At 39.3% G+C, this 24778-nt stretch overlaps 1 protein-coding gene across 14 annotated transcripts in view; it reads right to left on the bottom strand.

The window, feature by feature from the left end:
• The window catches only part of plekha7b (pleckstrin homology domain containing, family A member 7b), an 82373-nt gene that overhangs the window by 45556 nt on the left and 12039 nt on the right, over positions 1-24778 (bottom strand). The window contains exon 1 of one of the 14 annotated variants that reach the window (XM_031324208.2): positions 18815-19373. The exons of 12 other annotated variants lie outside the window; for them this stretch is intronic. In XM_031324208.2, coding sequence (XP_031180068.1) covers positions 18815-18888 — 74 coding nt within the window. In that variant the 5' untranslated portion in view covers positions 18889-19373. Of the gene's footprint in view, positions 1-12235; positions 12409-18814; positions 19374-24778 lie in introns of those variants that run through there. One more of the 14 variants, XM_035999559.1, reaches the window with a different exon arrangement.

Below are 24778 nucleotides of genomic sequence, written 5' to 3'. Positions count from 1 at the left end.
CAGCAAAGGGAGGGGAGACAAACTGAGCAGGGTGGAAAGATTTATGACTTGCCATTTCAGAAAAGTTCAGAGGATGTATTGAACAGGAATGATGCCGGGTGATTATGCACATGACAACAATATGACATAAAATATAAACAATCATATATTCATGTAAAAACAGTTATTGATCATATATACAGTACATGCACAAATCTGCCACACAAACACACACACACACACACACACACACACACACACACACACACATACACACACACAGGCCAGGCTTTTTCCTAGCAACAACTCATAATATGCTGAGCTGCACTGGGCACATACAGCACTGCACCAGCATCCCCTGTTAATCAGGAATCTGCATTCTTTGAGGCTTTTGTTTCAGCCGCATTACTTCCGAACTATTTATCACGGAATTTGCAGCATCTCCAGTTAGTGTACAAACACTGCAGCACAGTAGGTCTATTTATTTGCAGAAAACTAGCTTCCAATCAAGCTTGTGACAACATTGTCCCAATGGGGAAAATGAACTCCTGCTGCAGCACACTGTCTTCTAGGTTGTGTACTGGAGAAACAGCTTTGTTGTCAATGCAAGTAGTTGCTAGAACCTAATGTCACAAAGATGATTTTCTCTACTGACTCTACATACATCATGGATTGTCACCATATAATACATTATTCGAGGTAAACAAAAACACTTGTGGTCATTTCTGCTTCTTTTTGAAAGAGGATTTTGATCAACAACTCTGTTGAAGTTCAACTTCACTTTGCACATTGATTTGAGTGCAGTCAATTTTTAACTGAATCATTACAATCACATGTGTTCTACTCAATAACTTATGTTTCTTTTTGTAAAAAGAAAATTATAAAAAGAAACAACTGGCATCTGAGTAGACTAATATAGCAATGCAGTAGTGAGTACTAACGTTTTTTTGTAACTATTTGTTCATTGGTAGCATATGCTGACACTAGTAATTCAATAAACCAAAAGATGGAAGAATCAACACAATATCTCCATCTTAGCAGATATATTTATTGTCACAGTACAGCACTTATCCTGAGAAAAGTTCTATGTTAGACTCAGATCAAGGTTTAGGGAAATGTTTATTCCAAAAACAGGCACAGTCTCACACCACTAACATGTTACAGGGCCCCAAAACACTAACCATCAGCTCAAGTAGAGTTTATGCTTCATTCGGGCCAGATGAAGACGAGAAAGAATGACTGGCATCTCTACTTGCGGAGAGGCTCAAGAGGGCTTTTCTCAATGTAGCAGCGTGTACATGTACATATAGTACAATTGTAACCACAGTGTAAACAACACAGAGTTTAACCCTAGTTGATAGAAGAGGTTGCTGTCAGGTATTGTAAAAACTACCATATATGAAGTAAAAATACCAGTTTTGTGAACAAACTTTGTCCTTGTGCATCAACCTTTACAGCAGGAAATGAAGGCTTTTCTATAAACTGAGTGGTTTAATGTAAAGTGATCAAACATAGACATAGAGTGGAAACCTGGTTTTGGCCAAAGCTTCTCTGAAAAAAAATGTAGAAACAGCAGCACTGCAGCTCATATCATAAGAACACACTCTCTCTCTCTCTCTCTCTCTCTCTCTCTCTCTCTCTCTCTCTCTCAATGCTGCAAAAGCTCGAGAGTCCACGTTTCAGCCCTGGCATGCCTTAACAATTTTTTTTAGCAAAACAAGAGGATCAGGGTAATCCCTGTCCAACACAGGGGCTAAGTCTTGGCAGCAGGGGCAGCAGGGGCACCAGGGGCAAGGCTGTGTGGTTTAAACCTATCTCTCTTTCTCACACCAATAGAAGCACACTAAAAGGCTCCAAACTGCTTCACACACACATCAAAGACAGGGATCACAGCATCTGCTTACAGTCTCAACTCCTGTAACTATTTACACCACTCTCCATGAGAAAAAAAAGTCCCAGTGGGGAAAAAGAAAACTCCCCAAACTGTACCCACTACTAGCATAGATCACTCTGCTTCTGTTTGCTACTTAATATGCCCTGCTGTATCATGCACACAGTGGAGACAGTCTCACCTGCTGTGAGAGTGAATCAGCGTGAATCAGCTGCTAGTCTCGCTGTGGTGCTGCAGGTCATGGAAATCCTCTCGGCATTATCAGGGCAGGAGGGAGATGCAGAGAGGGTCTCTCGTATCAGCTGGCATCCGCAAAGCAAAATAAAATGGAGCCAGCAGGATGAGAGCAGGAGAGGGAGCTCTTTATCTCTGCTTTCTCCTGCTCAAGCGTGCTGTATGAGAGTTTCACCCCTCGCTTGCTGGGTGGATAGTAGAGCTCTAACTCCCTCCCATCAGGGGAATACCTCAGTTGCTTAATAGATCCTCCTCCCTTTTCATTTTCTACTTGCCTCTCTCGACCTGTCACTCCCTCTTTCCCAGAGTTTAATTTTCTAAATAGCATCTCTTTTTAAGGAAAAACTAAGTTATGTGGCTGCTGTTGAAGTGGACATACAGTACCTCATTAATGTAGTCTTGTGAAAAGGTGTGAAAAGTTTTGGTTAGTGTTTATCACACAGGTGTAAGGCTGGTATCCTCTGAGTGGCAGCACTGAAACTAAAGTAATGAAGACAAGAGGGCATGTTGGTAATTTATCTTTTTCTCAATCAGTACGATAACCCACTTTTGAAAGGCCAAGTTATCCACACTATACAATACTAATTATTTGAGTATCAAAACCAGGATCCAGAAATAGATTGCAACTTATAAATCAGATAAACAAGTGTACATTTTAGGACCCTTCAAGGGCACCTCAGGGTCGTTGGTGTCTACTTTTTAAATCACTGGTTTAACAGTGACATTGACCTGTGACCTATGCTTAGAGGGAATTGAAAGTAATCCTGACGAATGCGACCCAGAGCAGCAGGTGCCAACATACTGTAGGCGTTTGGTAAATATTGAATCTGACAGACAACCAAGGATTTGGAAGCTACAAAAGCAGCAGTCTGCTTGTTTTTCATTTCTTTCCCACACATATGTAATTAAGAAGCAGTTCAATTCAATGAGACCTATCTAAATATATTCACACAATGTGATTCACTAAAGATTTAACACGCTCCAACCCACAGGGTAGCACAGAAACAGGAGCTCTTATGGCAAGCGATTAGAACACGGGTAAGAAGAGCCTCTTGTCTCCCTCTATGTGGCCGTCGTAATAAGCATCACGTCATTAATGTGGCATCTGAAAACTCATGAAGCAAGAGGAATCACGCAGGGCCAAGAGCGACCAGTGAGAGCGCCTGTTCCTTCTCTGTGGGCACAACATGAAATCAATATTCCATTCACAATAGTAAATGGAATAAGAAGTAACAAATTAGTTACAAAAACAGTAAAAAACAATATATTTTTTCCCCAGGCGCCCAAGCAGAACATTTCTCACTGTATATTCCACATAAAAAACATTTAATATATTTTATTTTACTTATTTTTATTATTTGCCATTAATGTGACATCAAGACAACTCTTCTCTCCTATGCAGCCCTATTTAAGAGAAACATTAGGTCCATGTTGAGTTGATAATTAAGGCATCGACTGACTGATTAAATTGAGTCCGTGCAGCTGAACACAAACTTATCTCTTGAAACAGTGTGGTGTAATAAATGGCATATAGTAGCCTGAATTTGACCTTACATAGTAGCCACGTGTGAAATAAAACACAAATCAATGTTGTGCAATTCTTCTAATGACAAGATAACACAACTGAAATTATTTATTTTAGTTGTGCTGTTGACTTCATATCCAGACCAATTCAATTAGCTGTACTGAATGCATCATTAATATCAGATAGCAAGCTGTTAATACTGATGATATGCTTCTGCAGAATCCAAAGAATAAGACAAAAGTGAATCACAGAAGGACTGCAAGAGAGGTTAAATGAGTTGAACCGATTATGAACTCTGTAATGTCATTTTGGTGTGTACGACACCACACCCATGTGTGACAGGACATTACATCATGAGAGATGAGCGATATCATGGACCTCCAGAAACACCCTGTAGCAAATTAATTAATCCATAATAACAGCAGTTTGCACTCAGTATCCAGCTATTAAAGAGATAAGCATTCTGCAGCAGGATTTGCACATGTTGACTGACCTTTATCAGTTTCATACCAGAGCCCTACAGCAGCCTCGCTCTGCTTCATTTCCCTGACATTTGTGGAGGAAATATCTAGGCAGGCTCTGCAAAGAGTTATTGGGAGATTCCACTGTCACTCAGTATGGAAATGAGGGAAAGCGACCAAACACATTTCACTTTCCCTGTCATTGCACTCATTGACTACTATCATCATTATCTTCATTGTTAATAACTGCAGAAACTTAAAGCTAAGTTGACAGTAAGACACAGTGATTACAGCCCTGCCGGAGAACAGTTATTCCTCTCTACGAATGCATGTACGTTAGCCCAGTGGTTCCCAACCTTTTTTCCTTGGCGCCCCCCCTACTCATGTCTAAGAAAAGCTGAGTCCCCCCGAAACCGAAGTTGAGGTAACTCTCGAGATAGATCCTTACTTTTGTTTTTTGATACAGAGTAATTATCAGCACGTTTCTCCGCCATGTTTCATTCATAAAATAGTGATGCCGTGGCGGCAGGAAAAACAAGGATAGCAGCTAGCAGCTGACCTGATGACAGCAAGGGTTACAGGTTAAGAGGTCCAGGAGGTTTGGCCTACTAAGTAGCCTGCCTACAATTTTAAGCGAGAACACACACACACATATATATATATACACACACACACACACACACACACACACACACATACTTTTGTATACATTATCTATTCTAGTGTATTATCATAATTTGTTTAACATGTGCAAATATTTTTTTTTTACCTCACCCTCAAACCAGATAAAGACTTGCGCACCCCCTGTGATCTTTGCCGCCCCCCTGAGGGGTCCCCGGACCCCAGGTTGGGAACCACTGCGTTTGTCTAAAATAGCATCTATGAAACAGGAAAACCTTGCAAGAAGATCTGCTTTTATGAAGTCTGTAACTATCCAGCAAACTACTCAAGCAGCACTGGGCAAAGAGTGGCCAAGGCAGGCTCAAATAGGCCCAACGGAAAGCAGAAAAAAGGTGCAAGTACACTTGCCAGTGTCTGTACCTCTGTCAGACAGAGGGTTTGGCAGAAATTGAAAGAGCTGTCACCTAATTTACATTCAACACACACATAGTTCTGACACAGCACATTTCATTGCAGTCACAATGGTCCTTTGGCCATGCCGTTCCAAAACATAAGCTACAAGGCAACAGCTAATTGCATTGCAGTGAATGCAAGAAAGGCCTGTGGTGGACCAATAATACAGAATTAGGATTCAAGAAAACACTTCTCTCCATGCACAGAAACTAATTCTGAAAACGAACCACCGCTCTGAGTAGACGTGTTGATATCCTGGTTCCTGGTCAAATATTTTGCCCCAAAAAAGTTGTTGCTCATCAGTTACATCTCGTTTCATGTCTGGTCAATTGGAAATTATATTTTTCAAACTTTAAGTGGGACAGCAAAAAGGACTATTGAAAGCTTAAACGAGGCTTCACAAAGAGCCCAAAACCCATATCAATATTTTGTACACAGGAAGGTTTGCTCTTGGTTGCACTGGTATAAACTTATTACAACCTGAAATTGTTCCAGCAACTGCCTGCAGTGAGAGAGAAAACGGCCTTATTAAAAGATGGATCCATACAAGACTGTGAGCGCATCAGCATTTCCTTTACTCCATTGGCACAAATTTAGCTGACTGATAAATATTTATAAAGGGTGATTTGAAGTAATTCATCAAATAAATTGTGGTTTTATAATGCCTCCAACCATGACAATAAAGGACTTTCAAAAGCACTAGGGAATAATAGCAACAGAGATATGCTGCAACAAAGAAAAAAGTTTTGGACGTTTTCTGGGGCAAGCATTACTCTGGAGAATAAACCAATGAAGGGCCCCTGCAGCTTTAGGTCAATATTTAATACCACAGATTTATCCTGCACTTTACTCACTGAATAATGATGACACAGTGCAATGGGGAGTCATCGTTACTTCATTTGTGCTAATACGAATTGTCATAATCTGAAGTATGAGTGTGTGTTAGTTGGAATGTGAGGAGGGAAAAATGGATATGACATGTTTAATAATGTTGCACACATAATCAAAATTAAAATTAGGTAATGCCAAAGATAGCCCACTGATTTTTAACCCAGGTGTTACTAAAAAATCGCTTTATTTATAAGTGTGCATAACTTAACCTATTGATAGGTTAAGTTTTGAAAAACCAACCATCTGCGGCAGCTTCTCCTACTTCTTTTCATCTAGCTTGGCAAACAAAAATCTATGGGAGAGAAAGTTTTGCAAAAGCAAATAATCTCTTTTCTACGGAGCCCCCCTGGTCCCACTTTGTAAAAAAAAATTAATTATAACTATCTCGTGGCCTCAAGATAGTATCTCGTGGCCTCGAGATAGTAACTCGTGGCCTCGAGATACGTATCTCGTGGCCTCAAGATAAGTGTATATAAAAGGAGAATGCACAATGGAGCAGCTTTTCTCCCCAAAGCAGAGAGTGCAGAGAGTTTCTCCTAAAACCCAACCTCCGCCATCCCGTTATTGTGGCGCGTCCCCCGCGGCCGTCTCCCGGCGCGTAAGGCGCCCTTTCCCCGTTAGGTTTCTCCTAAACCCAACCTCCGCCATCCCGTTATTGTGGCGCGTCCCCAGCGGGCCGCCTTGCGGCCGCCTCCCAGCTTACAGAGCATCATTTTCGGCCGTTTCCCAGCCGTCTCCCGGCGTCCTTTCCCCGAGAAAATAACGTGACATTTACACGAACTGCCGTGAGACTGCATATCCATAGTCCTTTATCATTCTTCTTCATATTTTATATTTTATATACTTTTTACATGTATATACTTGTTTATTTACCAACTTCTATTATTATTTATATTCCTTTAAATGTCTTGATGCACTTTCTGCTTTGGGAAGAAAAGCTGCTCCATTGTGCATTCTCCTTTTATATACACTTATCTTAAGGCCACGAGTTACTATCTTGAGGCCACGAAATACTATCTTGAGGCCACGAGATACTATCTTGAGGCCACGAGTTACTATCTTGAGGCCACGAGATACTATCTTGAGGCCACGAGACACTATCTTGAGGCCACGAGTTACTATCTTGAGGCCACGAGATACTATCTTGAGGCCACAAGATAGTATCTTGAGGCCACGAGTTACTATCTTGAGGCCACAAGTTACTATCTTGAGGCCACGAGATACTATCTTGAGGCCACGAGTTACTATCTTGAGGCCACGAGATACTATCTTGAGACCACAAGATAGTATCTTGAGGCCACAAGTTACTATCTTGAGGCCACGAGACACTATCTTGAGGCCACGAGTTACTATCTTGAGGCCACGAGATAGTTATAATTAATAATAATTAATAGTAATTATAATAATAAATTAATACAAAGTGGGACCAGGGGGGCTCCGTACTTTTCAAAACAAAAGCACACATTTAGCAAAGCAACACCTGACCGTGCAAATGAAATGAGAGACGGTCTGCACATCAGGGGATGCTGTTAATCTCAACTGTAGCTCTTACTTGAACATGGATGGTATCAGTGGAGATCATCTACTGTCTGATAACAATTATTTTCTAATAAACAAACCATCTTAAAATGTCTAATTAATTGGACAAGGTTAAGCTGAAAAAAATATTTCAATCCCTACCTAGCCAACTCTGAAACAAATGAGACTAGTTGATGTCGCTTTTCTCTCACGTCAGTCTTGCCCCAACTGTGATCAGCACAACAGGGAAGTCTCAAAGGCACTTTGCTTCCCTTCACTGAGACACACACATAAACATACAGACACACCTCCACAGCACTGAGTCGAGCTTAATTATCAAAGGTCTGAGCCAATCTTAGATGACTTTACAACATGAGCCACTTGCTTTGGGAAATCACAGGTTAATGAGAAGTAGCATGGTGACCTTTGACCTCCCTCCTTCAGAGGCTCCATGGCTGCTATACATAGCTTTCAACCAGTGTAGTTCAGAAGGAGCTGTACATAAGTGACTGGCACTGAGGAATTTGACCATGAAAGATGAAGTATAAGTAGGTCATAGCAGTGTAGCCGCTAAGTGAAAACAATGCGTCAGCACTCAGCAGGACAACAGCAACAGCTGCCTGTCCTCTGTTACTGTCCACACTGAATCTGTTAGGCTGTGGTATTGCTTTACACTTTGACATAGCTGTTTTTTTTAATTGAAATCCTGTTTTATAGGAACAATGTGGCCATAAGAAAAATTGTAACATTTTATTTTACAAAAATAAAAATAAAATAAAAAAACATTTGCACAAAAAGGTCAAGAATCAAGTTTGAATTGTGTATTAAACAGAATTATAAAATGTATCACCTATTATCATGTTGCATGCTACATGTCATGTTACACTGTAGGCGGACCATCAAGTACCCAAACTTCCCTAAAGCATGTGTTTCTCATCGGTTTAAAAGCTTATTTACTGTGGTAGCATCTTTCCAACAAATATGCTTAGCTGAACTAAGCATATTTGTCATATTAATGTCATTACACTAACTCACTTTCACAAGTAGTGATACCTAACAGGCCCCACTTACTGAAAATATGAGGTTGCAAATTGGATTTGACAGCTAAGACTATGCTATGGAAGACAGGAGATGAGACTGAAAAATAAGAGAGGAGGAACCAGGAGAAGTAGCATATACACCAGATACATTTATGGCAAAAAATATGATGGCAATCTTCAATTGTTGCCAAGTAGTTAGGTCTAGTGATACCTAAAGAAAATGCAGCCAATCCTGCCATTTTGCATTTAAAGGGCCACTTAAAAAACAGGAGCTGGCAGAAGAAAAGATACAGTCCCAAATTGTTGAGTTCTACTGGTACCCTAGTTGTCATTTGATCAATGCCTGTGCTGATCATTCTTTTTAACTGTTGTTAATGATGTTCATCACATAGATGGTCCTGATTGTGAAGTGCATGGAGCGTCAAATTTCTCAAATAAATGTAATGCCTATCAATGTGTGCACTGTTGTCGACTTGACAGTCAATCCAGGGAAAGCAGATTGAGGTCTGTGTCCAAGCAAATGATTCCAGGTCAGGGAAAAGTCCTGAGGAAGGAGGTCTCAATTGACGCAGTCTCGGAAAAAAACACACACTGAGGGAACCTGACAAGAATGTAGCACTGATAGCAACTGCCAGCCAGCACAGTAGGCTGGATGATCAGCATTGACCCCTAATAGAATGAATGTAATCAAATGCATGCAATTATGTTCTGTCTCAACTCCAAATTATTTCTTGCCTTGCCTTTCCCATGCTGATACAGCTCTTCTCCTACTGTCATGATGGAATGATGGGCAGGCAGACAGGAAGACACCCTAGCTCATCCCACTGCATATTTCCAAAATGTAATTGGGATATGTGATATGATCAGCCATACAGATGTGCTGAAGTAAAGTCTTCATTTGCTGGTCTAATAAGGTCTGTGACTGCTATAGACACATAAGAAGAGAAAACCCATCCAACAAAATGCCCCTTTCAAATCTACCCAAAATAATTTTATCAAATATCAAGTATCACATTTAAGCTGGAGACTGCCCACTTTTGTCTGTGGCTAAAGAGCTAGAACATCTGCTTGAGGGTCGTACAGTATCACAGCAGCTAAATGTAAAGTCCAAACCACATTGCAAAGCCAAACACAGCTAAACACTAGCTGTGCAATGTAGGACAGAAGGGGCTGGGAAGTGAGGGGGTGACGTTAAAGCTAAAAATCTCAACCAAGAGATAGGAGAAGGACTTGGAAAATGCAAGATCCAGGCAGGAAAGACCAGTGGGAATGGTGTGCAGCAAACCTGTTGCTAGTGTTGTCATATGTAGCTAAACAAAACAAAACCACCAAAACCTTACTGTATATTAGCACAACAAAACATTATGTAGGATGTAAAATACTGTCAGATAATATCTCTTTGACAGGCAACAATATCCCCAAATATATAACATCAGTTTAATTTTCAATAAAACATTCCAATGAAGACAATTCTTGTAGTGTGAAATGGTGGTAACTGATTAAACTTTATTAACATCCCCAAGAAAGAGACTTAAGTAGTAATTCATTTGAATTTGACCGACTCACCCTTGAATCCCTTCAGGGAGCTCCACCCATGTGTAGGAGGCTTAACTAGCAAAATGATCATCGCACTGTCAGCAGAATAAAAATTACGAATATTAGAGAGCTTGAGGTTCAACAAAGAAAGAATCAGACAAAGGAGATATTGGGTTCCCTCTCCTTCCACTCAACCTAATTGTCCGTATCCACAAGATGGGTAACTTATGAACCAAAACAAGGCAGTGTCATCGTATCGCTATGTCTTTAATGGGAGGACTGATGATACATATAAAGTGTAAGTATCCTTGAGAGCAAAAGTTAAAAATGTAGCTTCAATGACCTTGTCAACATTTTTAAAAAGCAGATATGTCAATAATAATACTGCATTCAATGCATCTGAAATGTAGAAGCAACATGTAAATTGAAATACAAAGATTGTTTGTTATAAGAATGGTAACATTTGCACCATTTTTTATTGCATCTAGTTGTGCAACTAGTTTAAACGGTAGAATCAAGAATAGCTGTGATATGCTTTCTTCTCATCAATGTAGTGGTAAAGTACAGCAATCCTAACTATTCTCCACCCCCTCGATGTCCCCATCGACACCGTGTTCCAAATTATTATGCAAATTATATTTTAAACCATCCAGGGTTGCACAGCACTCATCAGTAAACAAGACTGTTTGAAAATGTGTCTTCATGTATTTCTGGGCCCACTGCAACCATCCTCCACTGACCTCAACCCTATTGAGAACCTTTGGAGCATCCTCAAGCAAAAGATCTGTGAGGGTGGAAGGCAGTTTGCATCAAAACTGCAGCTCTGGGAGGCTATTCTGACATCCTGCAAATATATTCAAGCAGAAACTCTCCATAAACTCACAAGTTCAATGGATGCAAGTATTGTGAAGGTGATCAAAGAAGGGGTCATATGTTAACATGTAACTTGCCCTGTTAAGATGTGTTTGATTGAAATAGCTTTTGATTTCAGTAAATATGACCTCCTAATGCTGCAAATTCAGCAAATGACCATTTTCAGTTCTTTACAACCTATACAATGTTTTGAAACTCTGTTGTGCATAATAATTTGGAACAGTGCATTTTGAGTTTTTTATTTTTGAATAAAATACTGTTTTCATTGGGTGGTTTGTTCAATGAAATTTGACTTATACCCTAACGATTGGTGACTTGAAAATTAGACTGACTGTCATTTGCATCAACTATTTAGGAAAATCAGTGTAAAATATCATCATAATCATCAATAATTTGGAACACGGTGTAGTTTGACCAATCATGTGACAGCCGCTCACCCTCTATGTTTGCAGTGGAGAAAGATTATTTAATATTCACATACATACACATGCACACGTACACATGCGTTTACAGAGCAGACTTTTCTGCTCATCCAATCCGATTAAATATGTTTCTCAACCATTTCTCTGATGAGTGCCAAAGCAAAATCCGGAGAGGAGAGGAGAGGAGAGGAGAGGAGAGGATTCTGGAAAAAACAGGCTCTCTATTATACTTCTATGTAACTGCATTTATAATTGGATATTCATACAAATAACACTGTCAGAACTATCACAGGATCCTCCCTGTGATAAAACAGATTCTACATGGAGATGGTGGATCACTGCACGGCCTCTTAGCCATCTTCCTACAAGGTGCATGTGTACATCCATGTGAAGTGCCTACTTATGCTGCTGTTTAGGGCTTTAAGAGAATTTATGGTGAGACAGCTTGTCCTGAATTCTGCAGCAATTCTGCAGCACAGATGTCAGCCGGAGATGACAGCTTTGTCTTCAGAATTTCACAATAAATCACTCGCAGCGGTAAAAAGTATGCTGGGTTGCAAAACAAAAGTGAAGGAGCGTACAGTAGGCTTTTCATTCTGATAAAAGACAATAATCCTTCGAGTCACTAGATAAAAGACATTTTACCAAAGAGCAGACCAAGATAGGGACATCCCTCCATCTATGGTCTCAGCATTGTGCAGCAAAACAGTTGCAGTTATTGTTTAAGTAGCCATGCACCTTCCAAATGCAGTCCTATCAATCACAAACATATCAAAACAAAGATTGCCTACCTGCAGCCAGTTCTCAATGCAAGGCCCATGCAGCAGCAATTATCGCCTGCTAGACTCCCTCCAAGCATTTTTCTTTGTCTTTTTCATTTAGAAATGTAGTCATTATAATATGCAGATCTTAAAATAAATTCAAGTTCAAAAGAGCTGTCTGCTCCCTGAGGTTTTACAGTACTAAATGAATGATCCTGTCTGATTCAGCCAAAGTTAGGCAATCTGTCATACTACATACACACTCCCCTAAGCACACACGCACAGACACAAATTGCATATGTTCACGATCAGATTATCTGTTTGATCTCTAAACCCCATAATCCTGCAACATCAAAAATAAATCAAACGTCACAAAAAAACTCAAATTGTAAATGGTAAAAATAGACACAGATCTGTTTGAACAAGAGACCATATGACGTCATCCGATTAAAGAGACAATTAAAGAGAAATTCCAGTTCGCCTTTTGCTGATATTTTTGCTGGTAAAACACAAATCCAATGACTTGAATAAACAATGAGATGACTAATAAAGCACAGCTTTTGTTGTATGCTTGACTAGACAATAATAGAATATATTAACTAATGGAACTGGTGTCCACCCTATGAAATAATGGTTGGTAGGTAAGCAGGTAACTAGGTGGGTAGCTGGCAGATGAACATGGCAGAGCATCTTATTCTGTTGTTCGGCATGGATCGATATTTGCAATTTTTGCACATCATTAATGCTCATGCTCTTGGGAAAACATCTGGACCTAAAGCTGGATGTCAGGGTATAATAAACTCAAGCATAACTGTTCTCGTCTATCTTTTCTTTATTATATTATTATATAATAAATTAATATAATTGGGGAGGAGGGGTTTTAACATAGGTTAATCGCCATACTGCGGTCATATATGTATAAAACCAATTACCTATTAAATCAACGCTCATTGTATACATTGTATTGTTCCTTCATACTGCCATATATTACTTACTGTTTGGAAGTGTGGGGAAACACTTACAAAACGAACATTGATCCGATTTTTATTCTTCAAAAGAGAGCCTTAAGAATTGTAAATAAAACCACGTATAGAGCATCAACTAATCCACTTTTTATCAAATTAAAAGCACTAAAATTCAGAGATATTGTTGACTTTAAAACTGCACAAATTATGTACAAAGTAAATAATCAACAGTTATCGAACACTATCCAAGGGTTGTTTCAAATGACAGAGAGCAAGCATAACTTAAGAGAAACATTTATATTTCAAAAGAAACTTATAAGAACAAATGCTAAATATCACTGCATCACAACCAAAGGAGTTAATGTATGGAACAGCTGCAGTGAAGAGTTGAAATCATGTACAACAATGAGCAATTTTAAGAGACTATTTAAAATGAATATATTGAATGGATACGAAAAGGTCTCGAGGTGATAGTACTGGATACTGACTGTATGGTTCACAAACCTATTAATTCATTTAGTATGGATGTGTTGTTATTTGATTTACTATAGATAAACAGAAAGGAAGAAGATAGATGGAAAAGAAAGAAGAAGAAAAAAAAAATGTAAAGTGTAAATGTGTGTGTATGCATTTATGTATGCATCTGTGTCTGTGTATGCATGGGTATATGTGAGCTGAAGGTAGGTAGTTATACGGTGTACGTGTATGTAAAGAAGAATTGTGTTGAATTGTTTTGTATTTAACTAAAAGATAAAAATAGAGAAAGGGGGTAGGACTAGAAAAGTTTGTTTATGAACTTCTTCCTACTCCATTTTGAACATGGGAATTTCTTATTTGAATTACTTATAATAACTTTGGTAGATTGTGCTGAGAAGTACATGTCCTTATTTAACTGTCATATTAATTGTATATATACATACATTTTTTTTATTTTTTTTTACATGTTCAAAATAAACTAAATAAAAAAGAAAAATTTAAATATGTTGCTTCTTCGCAGGGTAAGAAAAAATCCATACCGTCACAGCCCTACAGAGAAACAAAACAGGACAGGCATAGCTGAATTTAATTGTGTCCTTAAGGATTACATTATCTGAACCAGGCTAATCCCTGTTTTCTAATACCATTTCATGAAAGCCATGTCACTTGCCAGTGCTTTTGTCCAAAAGCAGAGTGGCAGATAAACAGCCACTGGATCCTCTAACAATCGGATTCAGCTAACCCTCATGCTGTGAAACATGTCTAAATCCCTTACACAATCATGTCAAAGCCAAGGCATTGTTACTGTATGTCATCCAAACACTAAATACCCCCTATTACCCCCAACCCTTGCCTGCCACACACACGCACATGAACACACACGCGCACGCACACACACATGAAAAAACATTGGTGAACTTTTGCCAGCAAGATGACAGTAGAGAATAATGCTCTGTAAAGCATACAAAGAGACAATACTAGACAAATATATTGTTCAGACCCTTGATTACATTACATTAGGGGCTGTTCGTTATTTATTTAAAGGGCCACCAGAGGAGTTTTGGGACCTTTAGGCTAAAAAGACTTGACCCTCCCTCACCAGTAATAATTTTTCTATGACACTCCAAAATGATTTGAAAAAGAGAAATGACCCTCCCCTTATGTCCAATTTGCACTTAGCAAAGATGTACATATGCCATTTGATTTTCTACAGCCATGACATACACGAGTTAACCTCTGCATTCTCATCTTACACATCACACTCCTCTGTTATGGTGTGGTGGCCATTTCAGTAGATTTACTCACTAACATTGTTGTGGAAACACAATAAGCATGGAAACTAAATGCACACTTCCTGCATTACTGCATTACTTCAAATACTAAGTTACTCCTCTAGTAAACTAGTATTCACATGAAATAAAACAATAAAACATTGAGACCATATAGCAAAGGACACTGGGAAATAACAAATTCAAAACTGGTTGCTATGGACTCGTCACTAGGCTTCCTCAGTCATTGCATATTTTAGCAAATAGGTAAAGCTTCCGAAGCTGAACATTATATTCCAAAACATATATGTTTATTTTTAAAGCAGATTTTAAATTACATTTTTAAACAAAGTGGAATAAACGTATAAAAGTCCAAATCTACACAAAACCCGCAATCAATTAGTAAGCTGACATCACATGTATATACATGGCATTTAGGAAACCTTTATTGCAAGGTTGGCACGGCAAGATGTCCAGACTAGTGCAACAGTAATTTTCGTTTTTTGCGTCCTGCTGCTCCCATCGTCAGCCAGGTAATATTTTTTTTTACTAAAGCAGTATATGAAATCTGATGTATTACCTACCACCATTTATTTATAAAATATCTGGTCATGCCAGATGTAATTATTCCACTCATTTTTTAAACAATGCAATTACCCGTTTCAGCCACCAGGGGGGTAGTGCTCCCCCTGCCCCCCAGCAAACTCATGGGTCAGACCCATCTGGTAGCGAAGGAGGGCCGAGACTAAGAGCTACATGAAAAAATATGCACCAAACAAGCCACTTTGAAATGTTGCTGTTTTCATGAATACAAAAGTTGGGTGACCCCCCCCCCATTCCATAAATACCGAACGGTCCCTTACTCTTTGGGATTTGGTACAGTGGTAAAAGATAAAGTAATCACATTTAAGCAAAAATACAGGAGGTACTCTATAAGGTAGAAATTTGATTAGTCTGGTAAATTTTGCTGCAGAGAATCTTGGCCCTAAGTGTGTCCAAGCTTGTATAGCACAGCACACTTTACTGCAACAGACCTGTCTTTACAACATGGTTTGCTTCAGTATGTACAGTATATCTATAACATGTTACCAGTGGAGGAAAACAAAGACATTTCTGACTTCTCATCAAGATTGGCAAATACTTGCTCCTCCACTCACATGCCGCAGACTGAGTCAACTCTTTGTGTGTGTGTGTGTGTGTGTGTGTGTGTGTGTGTGTGTGTGTGTGTGTGTGTGTGTGTGTGTGTGTGTGTGTGTGTGTGATACTATCTGTTCTCTGCTGTGAGCTAACTGTGTCCAGACTGGCTCCAGGCTTGGAGGGACCTCTCTCCTGCAGTTCCCATTACAGAATCTGAGCAGAAACACACTGCACAGCAAAAGCAGCCACTGAACACACTCCCACTGGGAAGTTACATTACAGTGATACACAGGGTTAAGACAGCACAGCTACTCCGTGACTGCAATGCTCAGTGTCAATGAACAACATACAGGCACCACACACAGAGGCCCCAGTCGCCTAAAAAACATGACTCTCACTAGGATGCAAACTGTGTCATTGTCTTGTTATATTATGCAGTATAATAAACAGTGTCTTCACAGCTGTTCTGCATAAACATGCTGTACACAAAGCTATCAAAGCACTGTAGATTTCTCTCACAATCTGTTCACTCTAAACTGTCGATTTATTCTCTGGTATTAGATCACCACATTGCATGATTAGACATCAAATATTGATTATTTCAACATAGTACACACAGTGTAACTAATTATAAACACTGATTTAATCATTTGGTTTTGGACCACTCAACATCTTTACCTCTTTGTTGCTAAAGTATGCAGGCTATCACATTATCATTTTATTGAGAAAATTAAACAGATGGATTAAATGAATTAGGTGAGGTTCCACTTGGCTGGCAGAGGGTAAGTGAATTTAGAGGCTATTTTTAGATCTCTGTATCCTGAGGGTGTGGGGAGAGCTTGTAAAGACTTACGAGGCTTATTAAGTCAGGCATCAGTGGAGGAAGGTACTGGAGGCCACATCTGGTGCACAGCTCTAAAACTATGACTGGCCAGCAGGATTGAGATTTTACCAGAACAGTCCCTTCCCCAGAATTTCTAACCCACTCACAGAGGCTGATCTAAATCACAATCTGGGGAATTCAAAAGGTCACGGTCTTAATACACAGAGAATGCACTCCCTTTTCAGATATCTCAACCTTCTGTTAGGTTTCATCATTATGTCTATTCTTAGAAGTGCTAAGTCTACATGGAAATGTGCAGAATGTCTGTGGTTAAGGAGAGGTCCACTCCTTTCTCTAATACTGCCCCCCCTCTATCCATGGATATTCTGTCCCCTGCACCAATTTTAGGTGTGTCATTTTTCAGACCGAAGTGGTCCAGCCATTTAATGCCGCACTTGACAAAAATATGACCTCTATATCAGCTAAGCATACAAATGAAGCGCTGTGTCTTTTGGCCACATTTTACCCTGTTGCTGAGGGATGAAAGGGGAAGGATGAGCTGGGCTGGGTGTGACAGGGCTGTACTCAACATTACTGGAACTGCCTGGCTGAACTAAACATCAACTCAGATGTTAATCAACGCCCTGAGTAGAACCAGACAAAGCTAAACGGCGATCATTACATACCTCTGGTAGGACAAACATACCAGAGGCTCATTGATGTTGGTTTAAAATGAGCTAGGTTATAAATGCAGCTATGTATCCTGCAACAAAAATAATATTGATTCAAAGTTGACCCAAACTTTCAACTTTTGTTATCTGCGGCTCATGCTGTAGGTGAAATTTTGCGGTGTTTACAACCTGCTGCCTCTGTGGCTAAGAGCACAGCAAGAGGGCTGACCGATGAGGGAGCACATGCAGGAATGATGAATAGGCTAAGTAACCTTATCGCTGCCGCTGACATCAAGACCCTGACATAATTGCCTAAAGAACATCTGAAAAACTATAGGTTGCCACTTCATACATCTGGAAATCTGACAGTAGCTGTACTGGTAAATCCCTGGTTTTTAAACGGTGTTAATGTATAGCAGGCCATATACAGCAACATACAGGTTCAGTTCACTTTGATACTGATACAGACTAGTAGATGAAACACTTTGACTAGAGAGCTCACAGTGGTGTTGCTTAAGCCAATAATGCAAACAACATACAATTTCAGCAAAAAGATAGCAAAATAGTCCGCCAGTGCATGGAAAAGTATAATATGAGGCAGATGTGACATTACATGTGTCAGTCTGTATATATATATATATATATATACAGTACATCTCTATGGGTCTGTCTGTGTGTGGGCCCTGATAGCAGCTGTGCTAAGGATTGAGAAGCAAACCCATGTAAACAAGTACATTCCTTTGAGAAGTGTATCTCTTGCTCACTGAGAGGTGGGGAGGACTGCATCAAACCTCCATTACGGTCTAACCTATAGAGACGTCCCACATTAACCATGTATATAGAAGAGCATCATAATCAGCCTAAGAGAGCACAGTTCTGCTGACATCAACACAGCAGTCAGTGACCTGTGATCATGAGGCACTGCAGTAGGCATCTCTCTCTCTCTATTTCTCCCTCTCTGTCTTCTTGTTCCTGGAGAGACTGCACCAATAGTACACATTGCTGTACGCACTCCCTAAAGGCAATCCAAAGGTTTTTAAAGGCAAAACAGCCAGCTGCCTTCTCTGTCACAAAAACGGACTACAGACAGTGACAATGTTCAGCGTGCATGTAAATGATCATATACTTTGTACAAACACTTAATGGCATGCAATTCATAACACTTTATCTCCTGCAGCTGCTGGAAAGCTTTAGCAGACACACCTCCTGAGTAGCTACGTAGCAATACAAACCCACATATGTGTTGGGAGAGGGGCTGGTATACACACCTTTCAGTCGCACGATACACTGGCTGCCTCTTGTAAGGGACGTGTAAGGTTGACTGTCCTGGTTGGCCCAACATGTTAGCTGCAGGTCTGTGATACTGTGCTCTGCTCTGCTCCTCTCAGTGGTGCCTGTGTGTGTGTATTCCTCTCAGCTGGTAGTGCTGCTATTGCTGACGTCTTCTGCTGAGCACTGTGGCGTCGATTCATTCAAAACATCCTCTTTCCCGCTTCTCATGTGTTGGGTTGCTGAGGTGGAGCTAAAAATACACGTAATCACTGAACTGTCCCCTGTTTCCGCGAGCATTAGGCTTGTGATAGGTATTATTAAAGCCGGCCAACCTCACCATTACATCATGTAAGATGCCCTAGAGCACCAAGTAAAACCCTAGGTACAAAGCATTAGCTATTACCCATATAATCATATTCACATCTCTCACATTCATTCCCTGTAGTGGTACTCTCTCTCTCCTCACCTCTCCTCTGCTCTCTTCTAATATATGTGTTCCTCACTGGAGCTCTGCCGTCAGAGCACTTGCCTGAACTGGACTCCCTCTCTGCTCCATTCCCTCTGCAGTCATACAGGCAATACACAGCATGCACAGCGAACAAGAGCAGAGGAATGAGGAGGGAGAAGGAGGAATTACAGTAGTGAATAACGAAAAAAGAGAAAGCAAGATAGCGAAAAGAGTGAAAGTGAGAGAAAGTGTGTTGCAACTTTAATGTTACACATTAGGCCATGATAGATAATTGCATAAAGAATATACTACGTGCTGATCTTTGCAGTAAGTAAGCAAGAAATGTTGTTATGGTACCATTTTGTACCAACTGGAAATTATTGAAGAAATGCACCTTGAGTATCATTATACAGTATATCAACAGTGTCCAACAAAGACAACATCTCACCTCAAAAATGTAGTAATTTAACTATGCAGGATGACTGTTAACAGCTTAAACAGGAAATAATGTAACAGCAGGCAGGTGAGATGAATGAGGGAGAGTGTGAGTTGTGGAGATATAATTCACAACATGAAAAATGGAAGTGAAGACTGGGCTATGACCTGACCAGCTGAAGAGACTGATGACTATGCCATGCTACAAATGCCTTCTATCAGCTAATAGAGACAGTGGGGGGTATCCAGCTGCTGTTGCCCCCTATCCCCTGAGTTCCATCCTTTGCTGCTCTTTCTCATCCATCTACACTCTCCTTCACATCTCGTTAGCATACCTCAGGAGTCGAAGGCACTCGCACTGCAAGTAAAGACCTCTTCAACGCTGTGATAATAAAGCTTGTGCATTAGCTCTCTATACAGCAATTAATTTCACTGCATGAAAAAACTGCAACATGCTCGCCATTCAAATGTAAAACAGACATACACATGGCAAACACCTAATGAAATAAGGGTTGAAAAGAAAACCAAATCTGTGTAATTACATTAATAAAATGGCCTAAAAGAGAATGTTTTGGCAATACTAAAAGAATGATCCAAGCATGAAAACGATCATCGGTCCATGATCACAAAGCAATGAAACATTTGATTAATAAAAGGGATTATACACATAGTGAATAAAACAACATTAAAACATTAAGAATAGATTTTGAAAGATTAAACTGCACTGGCTAGCCTTCACTTGTAAGACAGGCCATTCTACAACAACAACATGTCTGGCATCTGATATAAATATACAATAGATTGATCCTCCTTGTCTTACTCTATTCAGCATACTCCCAGTATGTCTCTGATAGCTACAAAGCCATATCAATCTTACATTGCCACATTGCTACTCACCAGTTAGTGATCAGAAGTGGAAAGCAGTCCAAGTCCAATTCAAAAGTCTCAAATGTCCAAATCTGTCCTGATCCTCAAAACGACAAAAAGGAGTGTGTCTTTCTGTTCTCTTAACATATGGTAACTGTGTGCACAATGCAAGATGGGTGTGCTAGAACAGGCACAAAGAGCGGTGTCAGATAGGAGTATACAGTAACTGCTGTTTCAGCCCTATCTCTCTACTCCGAATCATTCAGTAACACTGCCAACACTTACAGTACATAGCTCTACTTGGCCTCTCCAGGGAAGAATAAAGTGATAACGCTCCATTGTTCAGAAGAAGAAGGAGGAGAAGGAAAGGGGAAGGGCCAGGCTTGTTAAGAAACTTTTAAACCACCTTTCTTTCTGTGGACCACGGATGAACAGTATTCACCTCATGTTGTCCGGTCAACAAAGTGCTGACCTTGGTCTCTGACTGCAACCAGAGCCTTCAGTCTCACCCCGAGTCCTTTTTATCAGATCACATCAACGTCAGTCAGGGAGAGAGGATGGAGGGCAGACTATAGATGAGTGGTTGGCTCAGGCTGCTGCAGTGGCGGTTCAATAATCCACAGACAGAGACATATATAAGAGCAGAGGGCTCGATGAGGGTGGTTTAGGTCAATACGTACGATGGACAGCCAGGTCAACATTCATACCTCATTGTATCACCTGCCTTCACTGTTGTCCTCCTGGCTGTTGTATAACAAAACAAAGCTATAATAATTCTACTCTGTTGTGGTTGCAAATAAGAAACCCATCAAACCAGAAAAAAGGTTTTGAAAATATACAACATGACTTAGACAACAAATACAGAAATCAGAAATGCGGGAAATATTGTCAAGTTAGTATGCAATACAGAACTGAAGCAACACAATGTCAGCCAAATACATGTGACGTGTGAATACAGGTGATATGACTGAGAAATGATTACAGTTTTTTTCGATTGCTAAACGACAGTGGGCACAACTGGAGTAACGTGCAAAACTCTAACTACAGTCTGCACAGCAGCAGTTCATGTGGACCAAACTCTAGTTCGTTTTTCATTGCTTGAACACAGTTTTCAAAACTCTACACACTTATCCCATGGCTTTAACCACAACCTGCACAACACTGTGGATTTACAGCACTTTGTTCAAATGCTAACACACTGCTGTCAAAACTGTTAACCACACATTCAAAACAGAATAGATTTCAGTCTGGTGCCTATCAAACACTGCTGATTGCAATTTTAGCTGAAAGCCTAAGCAGGTGTCTTGTTTTAGCCTAGTTACAGTTTTTTCCGATTGCTATGACAATTTTTTCAATACTTTTAACAACTTTCCTAAACTCTTAACACAGTTAGCACAACATCCGTCTGTGTAGGCTATACATTTAACACATTTCTTGTTGCTTTGACACAAAATGCAAACAGTTAACACAAATTTAAAATGCTTAAAACTTCTTTTACACACAAGCTCAACCAAGACCAAAACAATAGATTTTTACTGACCAATTTGCAAATGCTTTCACACTGTATGTCAGAACAGATAACATCATGTTCTATACCTAACTTATAGGCTAAAGTGAAAGTGAACAGCTGTCACAAATAAACACAAATATACCTCCTCCATTTTATTCCATTGCTACTGAGAAACAGCTGATTGAAGCTATGCAAATAGATCAATCACAGCTGATTGACATCTAGGAAACACACTCAGGTGTTGAGGTTCTTTCAATCGCATGACCATATGTTACTGTAGTACATACAGTAAAAGAGGACCTATTTGGGCTGATTTTGTGTGGAAAAGGAACAATAAAGATAAACACAAAGAAAGTTCCAGGAGAATTCTGTCTCTGTCTTCTTTTTTTCATACAGTAAACCGTACATTCTATAAAGCTACTCTGAGATGGGTCATTCATTTTTTGTATTGAATTTCTGCAGCAAAAGAAACAAAATGCATGCATTTACTAAACCCAACAAAACAAAAATGTAGAGAGGCTTCAAGAGAAACTGCAGTGTAAAACAAAATCTATGATCAATACAATATACTATTGTCTATTATATAAGGGCAGACCTGACACATATAAAATAATGCAGTTTCTGTAATTCCATCTGATGTTAGTGTTTTGTATGACATTGTGCTATGATTGACTAATGTTCCTATTGGAAGAGAACATGTGTTAGTGTTTTGGAAGAATTATTTGATATGTTTGCATTGTTTTGGTGGACATAGTGTATTGTGTTAGTGAATTATTGTATTTTGAAAATTAGTGTTAGTTTAGTTTTCAATGTGTGATTTTGAGCATGAAATTAACTGTTTTGTCAATTGTGTGTTATAGGTGTGTTGGTGCGTTAAGAGTTTAGGAAAGTTGTTACAAAGAATTGAAAAAGTTGTCATAGCGATTGGAAAAAACTGTAGTGAACATATACGGTATTTATAAAGAGAAAGCTCAGAAAGCCTTTTTTTTGTATACAAACACCAAATAAGAATGAAACAATTATACACTGTTATGTATGTACCATTTGAGAGAAACAGGTAAAAGAGCAAAGATACCAATATGTCCAGGTAAGATGTCTGAGGTTATATACACAGCTATAAAAAAAAAAGTGAAACACTATATCTTTACGAGAGTAAAACTGCATTCTTACTGTTTTTCAGAAAGTAATGGAGGTGAAAGCAATGGAAACACAACATTCATTTGTATTTAGAGATGATGCAGACATCCAATGTGATGAAGAAAACTTGCCGCATGATGCTGGAGAGAGGCAGGATTAGTCACACTATTCTTTGTTACTGTTATGTGCCTTTAGTTTTTTTTTTCCAGTAATTCCATAAATTACAGTACTAGAGACAAAATACTATATTGAAGCAATTTGCTGATTTTCATTCCTTCTTGTTTACCTTTTAATTGGTATATTATAAACTCCATATCTTTTCTTTAAAGAAACTATTGAGTAGTGTGAAGTCACTCAAACTGTAAAGATGAAAAGTTTGTAATTTCTGTATTGGTGTTTGACGCTAGTGTTTTTACTCTCAGTGTGTTCTGAGTGACGTGTGTGTTATCTCAGTGAGGATTGTTCACAGTGTTTGGCTGCACTGAGCCTGTTTTGAGACGTTTGTTAAGAGTTGTGTTGCTTGGAATGAGTTTTGCAGATGATGTGAACTGTTTAGCTCAGGTGACTGTTGGTAGTGCAGACTGTAGTTAGAGTTTTGCACATGTGGCTTCAGTTGTGCCCACTGTAAACTAAATTACCCTCCTATCATATGATAACTCAACAGTTAAACTCAACTAATTTATTTTCAACATGGCAAGTAGTAGATACAAGCCTGCATAATGGGAAAGGCTTAAGTTCCAAAAACAAGGCTTAAGTATCAAAAACAATTCATGCATTACCTGTCTTACTGTAATAATAGATACATTCAAACAGAAACAAATAGGAAACTGCATCAAACTGACAAATAGACAAAGACTCAACAGCAATATCTAGTGGCTCCCTACAGAACAGCACTTCATGACAAACATACATGCACATACTCCAATAGGTCTCAATGCTCCACTGACAGACAAGGGCATACATCATCACTGAGTCAAACAGTTCTTACAGTGATTTGAAAACTTCCAAGTATAAAATATTCTGTCAAAAGCAGCACTACATCTTTGCTGCACTACCCAAGCTTCATCTCACTAAGCAAATTACAGACAATGGATGGTTGGAGGTGAAGACTGATCAAAACACTCTTAAATCATCAAATCACAACGATTTAGAATAGTAAAAAAAAGAGAATCAATTAGTCCATGAATAAGGAGTAAGCCTTGCATTTTTGCACTAAAGCAAATTAAATTGGACTGCTTTGTGAGAACTCACACAGCTGTGCGGTCAATGTGTTCAATAAATTCTGCAGTGAGTGAAATTGTCCTAACCATCACATCTGCTCTCGCTCACATTGGCCAGACGGGCTTTTTCATTTATATATTATTTTTACATTCAATATTCCTATAATGGGAACAGTAATTATCAATCAAGTAATCCACAACAAGAACATTTTTCAGAACCCATGCACTCAATCTGCTGCTTAACATAAGCTTATTGAAGTGTTTGGTTACTCAGACTTCAGATAATATACCGTAAGGAATTTGTATAGCGTAAAACACTACAAAGAACCTTTAGTGCTACAAA

Source organism: Sander lucioperca, chromosome 3 (genome assembly GCF_008315115.2).
Source record: "Sander lucioperca isolate FBNREF2018 chromosome 3, SLUC_FBN_1.2, whole genome shotgun sequence".
Taxonomy (NCBI): domain Eukaryota; kingdom Metazoa; phylum Chordata; class Actinopteri; order Perciformes; family Percidae; genus Sander; species Sander lucioperca.
This window is presented reverse-complemented; position numbering and strand designations above follow the sequence as displayed.